At 56.6% G+C, this 6,611-nt stretch overlaps 1 protein-coding gene across 1 annotated transcript in view; it reads left to right on the top strand.

Annotated features, from left to right (window-relative positions):
- The window catches only part of PALD1 (phosphatase domain containing paladin 1), an 88,146-nt gene that overhangs the window by 43,326 nt on the left and 38,209 nt on the right, over positions 1-6,611 (top strand). The window contains exons 3-6 of the mRNA XM_045291685.1: positions 596-698; positions 2,112-2,291; positions 3,679-3,843; positions 6,429-6,589. Coding sequence (XP_045147620.1) covers positions 596-698; positions 2,112-2,291; positions 3,679-3,843; positions 6,429-6,589 — 609 coding nt within the window. The remainder of the gene's footprint in view (positions 1-595; positions 699-2,111; positions 2,292-3,678; positions 3,844-6,428; positions 6,590-6,611) is intronic.

Below are 6,611 nucleotides of genomic sequence, written 5' to 3' on the forward strand. Positions count from 1 at the left end.
TTATTTGAATTGGCAAAGAGTTGGCAAAGAGTATTGAAATCACCACAGACTGCCAAAAAACCCAAACCAAACAAAAATGGTTTTTTCGAAGAAGCACAGTCAGAAATGCTGCGTAGAAGCAAGAATGTTTTGAGCATGTGTCTTATGTACTCTGGGCATGTTATCAGAGAGACCACCCCTGCGAAAAGCCATCATGCTTGGTAGATGAGAGGGTCAATGAAAACAGGAAAACCCCAGGGAGATGGGCGACCCGTGGCTGCCACCGTGGGCCAAATACGGCGGGGATGGTGAGGATGGCGCGGGCCTGGGCAGTGTTTTGTTCTGTGGAGCGTGGGGGTGATGGGAGTTAGAAGAGACTCCAGGGCACCTGACAGGCAGCCCCACCAAGGGCTCCATGAGTTGGAATGTACTTGATGGCAATGATTTGGGCTTTTCTGATTCCTCAGGAGGGAGAGAGTCGACTGGGTATTGGTAAACAGTGGGCAGCCTCTGCTGCAAATGGCCCGAGGCATGGTGGGGTGCCGTCTCTGTGATAGACGGAGACCTGGCCGTGGGACCTCCCTGACTGGGCCTCTGTCTGCCGGCCCCCGTGCAGGTACAACTGCAAGGAGGAGTTCCAGGTCCACGAGGAGCCCCTGAAGGCCCATTACACGCTGGGCCGGCTCTCAGACGCCACCCCGGAGCACTACCTGGTGCAGGTGAGGTCCAGCCCTGCCTCCAGTTCCCTGCACCCCTCCGGTGCTCTCCCTCCTGCTTTCCCCCTTCCCTTCCTCCTGTCTCTCCGGATCACCACCTCACCCCTCTGAAAGGTCCCCCTCCACCTTCGGGGCTCCTCATCCCACTTCCTCTCAGCCCTGCGTTTCTGGGTCTCCTTCTTGCTCCTTTCTCGTCTGCCCGCGGCCCGGCCTCGGCGTGCCCCCACTTCCACTTCAGAACACCTGGGAGCACAGAGCCGGCCTCCCTCCCACCTGTAGCCCCGGGAACCCCAGCCTCTGCTTCCCCCAGCCTCGGTCCGCTTGTCAGAGTTAGCAGATTGTGTTTGTTTGTTTTATCTTAAATGTCCCCAAGAGAGTAAACCTGTGAGGGCAGTGTTTTGGGTTTTTTCACTGTTTACCGTGAACTCGGGGAAGGTTGACAAGCAGATCAGAGTTCTGCATTCAACAGTCCATACACACTCCGACTCGTCCAGTTCCCTCATCCCCTCCTGATCCTGCGTCTTCCTGCTTCCTGCTCCCACCTCTCCCCCTTCCAATCCTGCTGAGCTTCATCGTCCTTGGGGACGTGCTGCCCTTTCCGTCTGAAGTGGTTGCTGATTCGAACACGGAGGTGAGTTCAGTCTGGAGTGACTTCACCCCAGAGGAGGGCAGATGTTTTTCATCTGTCGTGTTTTAGGCTGGAGTCCCAGGACCTGGGGCTGAGATACCGTGTGGGTGCACAAAAGGTAGCCAGTGACCGTGAGGCTCAGTGAGTAGTCATGGCGATGAGCCCATACTTGGGCATCTCTGTTTTCTCCTGGAAGAACGGGTCCCCTGTCCAGCCTGCCAGGCAGTGTAGGTGTGGGTCCCTCTGGGGGAAGCGGGGTGGACGAGATGGTCTTGGGGTTGCCTTTTACCCAGGAGTGGACTCTTTGGGTTCCCTTGGCTCTTGCCCAGCTGTCTGCCCAGCACTTTCCTCTTTGAGGGCCCTTCACCCAAGCTTCACCCTCATCCTCCTAATGGTCCCCGAGGAAAAAGCTGCCAGTTTTCCTGGCTCATTCTTGGCGCCCCAGTTTTGGTTCCCAGTCGGACCCCTTCTACGTGAGCCTCCTCCAGGGAGAGACGTTGGCTCCCCCTCGAGCTGGCTCTGGTTTCCTTCCACTGCAGTAGCCCACTTGGCTCTCTTTCCTGGGGCCGGTGCCTCCATGGGAGACCCGCCTCCTACAAGAAGCCTCCTCTGATTTCCTTAGCAGGGGTTTCCTTTGCTTCCTCGGCGCTCTCTGACAACCTTCCACTGGTCGCAGATGGTCACAATTTTGTCTTGTTTTCTCCATGAGATGGTGTCCACCCCCCTGGCATGGGCCCTGAGGCAGAGCGCAGCCATCTAAATGACGCTGTGGCTCTTCTCCCTGCCAGGGCCGATACTTCCTGGTGCAGGACGTTGCTGAGAAGATGGACGTGCTGGGCACGGTGGGCAGCTGTGGGGCTCCCAACTTCCGGCAAGTTCGGTGTGGGCTTCCTGTGTTTGGCATGGGACAGCCCAGCCTCTTGGGCTTCCAGCGGGTTCTCCAGACACTGCGGAAGGACGGGCACAGGGTAAGCGTGAGCTGTCTCCTGGGCTGGCCACTGCCCATCCTGCCAGCGTTCAGCCTAGGACGGCAGGGTGGTCAGCCTGGCGGGGAAATTCTGGGTGGACGTTGGCAGCGCTGTATTGTGTGGACATGGAGTCCCCATGGGCAGGAAGCTCATACCCCGCCCCCCTCAGCTCCACTGGCCTTGGGGGCGGGGAGGAGGGTGAGCGGAAGAGCCAGGTGTGTGTGTGGGGGGGTGAGACCCCACAGGATGAGCCTGCTTACAGTTTTTAATTGTCACCTGTGTCGAGCCTGCCTTGTCCTCATGCTCCCTGTGTGAGGTAGGAGCAGTCATCCGCCCGTCACAGAGGAGGAGACCGGGGTCCAGAGAAGATAATTAACTTGGGCCGGAGGCCACAGAACTGTGTGGTAGCTCGGTGCCCAGACCCAGCGAGTTGGCCCCTGTGCCACTCGCAGCTGCCCCTTTTCCCAGCTGGGTGCCGAGGCAGGTTTTGTGTGTCCCCAGGCCAGAGGCGGGGGTGAGGGTAGAAGGCTCTTGGTGCAGCCAGCTGGGAGTGGGCGTGTGCCTGGCTCCCCTCTGTCCAGCGAGGTCTTTGAGAGCCAGGTCTGCCCCTTCACCTCCCACGGCTTGGGCACTGTTGGACCAATGAATGGTCGCCCCGTGGCGGCGGCCGGCTTTCATCTCTTCACAGTGGACGCACTGCATCCCGCTAAGAATTAGGGGTATTTTCATCTCTTCACAGTGGACGCACAGCTTCCCGCTAAGAATTAGGGGTACAGTGAACCCTTGTTTATCGCGGTTAATCGGTTCTAGACCTTACCGTGATAAATGAAATTCCGCGAAGTAGGATTCCTTATTTGTAAATCAAATATTTTCGTAGTTAAGAGCATAGAGGACATGAAAAAACACCCTTTAGTCACCATTACACTCGTATTACCCAATTTATTAAACGAAAAAGGGAAAATACAGTAAAACATTTTGGACGTTACAATTATCATTTATTATTTATTATATTATTTATGGCATCAAGCGTGTACAGTATGAGCCAATCAGTGGCAGTAATGACAGAGCATGCGCTGTTACGCAAAAACCGCGACAGAATGAAGCCGCGGACGTCGAAGCACGAAGTGGCGAGGGTTCACTGTATATGCAAGTGAGCCTGCTAGGAGCTCGTCCTTTATGGGACACACCCGTGCGTGCTAGCATGGAGTAGGACCCTGCAGTGGGTGATGGAGAGAGAGGGCCCAGAGGAGGCGGAGCTGCGTGGAGCTCTGCTCCTGGGGGAGGATTCGGAGACTGTGGACGATGGGCCTTGGAGGAAGGCGGACCACCCTTGCAGAGGCTTGGGGGGCGAGCACTGATGACTTCCTTGTCCCCGGGACCCCTTCAGGAGTGCCTCATCCTCTGTGTGCGGGAGGAGCCCGTGCTGTTTCTGCGCACCAGCGAGGACTTCATGCCCTACACGCCGAGGGACAAACGGGACCTGCAGGCGAACCTGCAGGCCCTCGGGCCCGGGCTCCGGGCAGAGAACATGGAGCTGGCCATCCGGAAAGAGGTGAGGGGGGTCTGGCAAGGTGGGCAGGAACCCTGCCTCTCACTTTGGACTTCAGATCCCAACTCCGCTTTGTAGACATGTTCCTGGGGCTAGCCAGGTGGTCCTCACCAGCCCACCAAACCAACAACAAACAAAACCAGACAAACCCAAACGCAGTGCCATTGTCTCAGTTCTGGCTCACGGCAACCCTGCCGGGCAGCGAGGAACTGGTAGACTGGTTTCCAAGCCAGCCCCTGGGCACCCACTTTTCCAACCTGCAGGGTGGGCTCACTGGACAGCCAGGGGTAGCACTTCCTGTTCCCTGCTCCCTTTGCCTCTGCCCCTTTCCCAGCGGAGCACTAGACCCAGCAGAGTCCCAAGACTGAAGTTCATGAAGGGGGTCTGGCTGAGTCGTTCTTTCTGGGCCCCTGTTTTGATACATGTCTGGGAACTTTTCACAGCTTGGCCCCGCGTGTGTGCTGCTATGTTCATGGAAGCATTGGCAGCACATGTAAAGGCACAGCTAGCAGTGTCCCCAGACACACGTGTGCGGAATACACGTCAGGAGGTGTTGCCGCTCGCGCCCATCCAGACGTACGTGGGTCTGTCCGAATAGCGTGTGTGGACGTCTGTGTCGCGATCAGTGGGTGGCCGCCCTCTCTGTCTCACTCAGGGGCTTCACACGCACATAAAGTGTTTTGCTTTTTCCCTTTGTGCCATGAAAGATAAAATTGAGGTCAGCGCTAATGTCAAGTTTGGAAATAAGACTCAAGGGGACATTTCCCCAGGTCATTGGTGTTTTCGCAGCACGTTTGTGGGATTGCTGCCCCCCACGGAGCAGTATGTAGAGGGGAGCGTTTTAAGGAAGGCCCAGCAGACCTCAGCCGTGAGCCAAGACAGGGCAGACGGCCGGCCTCGGTGGAGGAGGGGACTGGCCGCAGCCCAGGGAGTGGTGGAGGGACACTCGAGAAGCGCACGCAGGGGTGCGATGGAGGGGGAGCTGTGTGGTTTGGCTGTTTGGGTTTTCAGCACCCGTCTTGACCTCAGCTAGGTTCTGGCTCCGTGGCAGCACTCCTGGTGGTCAGCTCACTTCAAAGTGAAACGCAAGTGAACCAAGGCAGGCTTATGGACTCATTTGCCCCTGGGGGTTGGACTTGGGTTTGCCAGGGGACGCAGAGAGCAAGGTCCAGTCAGCACAGTGGTTTCTGAGTGGATCTGCTGGGCCAGTTGTATTCTGGGCAGAGAAATCAGCCCAGACGGTAATGGCAATGGTCACTCAGGATCCCAAGAGGGATCTTGGGAGATTTGCTTTAAGGATACAGGACAGCCGTTTGGAGTTGGTTCTACCAGGCCAGGCTGTTCATCTAGCTTTCCATTTAGAGGCTCTGAAAAAAAAAAAGGCCTGATTTTCGTTTTAAAAGGCCTGATTTGTGGCAGACAGGGGGCTGCTTTTGCCACCAGGGCTATGCACCTGCTCACGCAGCCATCTCAGTGCCCCAGTTTGGAGGCACAAAATAGCATGTCTCTCTTGTCCCACACACCTTACTCACCTGACCTTGCTCCGTGCATCCTAACTTCTTTTTGTTTCCGTGAATGAAGAGGGACATGAAAGGACAGCGATTTGATGATGTAGAAGAGGTGAAGGAAAACATGAGGGAGGTGTTGTCAGCCATCCAAACAGATGAGTTTGAGAAGTGTTTCTAAGAATGGAATCGCAGACTTGACAAATGGATTAAGTGTCAGTACTTTGAAGGGATAAGGTTGTCTTGTAAAAAAAATTAAATGCACAGCCCTGACAAAAATGTCTGTTTTTTTTTTAACCTCTGTTGCCCCTGTGTGTGTGTGTGTGTGTGTGTGTGTTCCAGTGCCCCGAATTCTCCTCCAGCCTTCGGCCTAAACCTCAACTCCCCTTCCTGGGAACCTGCAGAGAGAGAGAGAGAGAGAGACAGACAGACCCAGTGTCCTGAGTCTGCCCTCCAGCCTAAACCTTGACTCTCCACCCCGGGAACCTGCAGAGAATGTGTGTGTGTGTGTGTGTGTGTGTGTGTGTCCCCATCTGTCCGTCCCAGTGTCTGAGTCTGCCCTCCAGCCTAAACCTCGACCCCCCCACCCCAGGAACCTGCAGAGGGATGTTTCCTGTCGTGGACACTCGCAGCGGGGGTCCCTGTGCTGTTTGCCGTGTGAAGGGCAGATTTCACGTGTTTCACATGCTCAGCATTACCCTTCATTGTGTCCTCCTCCTCAGCCACAACACAGAGGCTTGTCAGGGTGACTGAGCCTGCAGACACAGCACGGGGGCGTGGGGTCACGGTGCCCCAGAGTCCAGCAGGCAGGAGTGAGGCCCCTCTAGACCTCAGGTGCCCTTTGCTCTGTCCTCCATCCTCCGGTTATCCCTGTTCTGCAGACAGGTGCTTGGCTAATTCCTGCTGCCCTCCGACCGGTGGTCAGCTGACCCCTTTAGGTTGTCCAGGGCTGTGGGGCTTTCCGGAAGGGAACGAAGCCTGCCTGTGTCCCCGTGTCACTGCGGAGATCGGGACGGTCAGGGAGGGGACAGGAGGCACCCAGGCAGGTATGTCATGGCCCGTTGGCCCCACACCTCCATCTAGATCCACGATTTTGCCCAGCTGAGTGGAAACACATACCACGTGTACCATAACACGGCCGACCTGCGGGGGGAGCCCCACGCGCTGGCCATCCGAGGCGAGGACGATGTGCACGTGACCGAGGAGGTGTACAAAAGGCCGATCTTCCTGCAGCCCACCTACAGGTAGTCCGTGCCCAGGCCCCTG

This window comes from Echinops telfairi, unplaced genomic scaffold (genome assembly GCF_000313985.2).
Source record: "Echinops telfairi isolate 266 unplaced genomic scaffold, ASM31398v2 ScPeMD7_70;HRSCAF=299, whole genome shotgun sequence".
In the NCBI taxonomy this organism is placed as follows: Eukaryota; Metazoa; Chordata; class Mammalia; order Afrosoricida; family Tenrecidae; genus Echinops; species Echinops telfairi.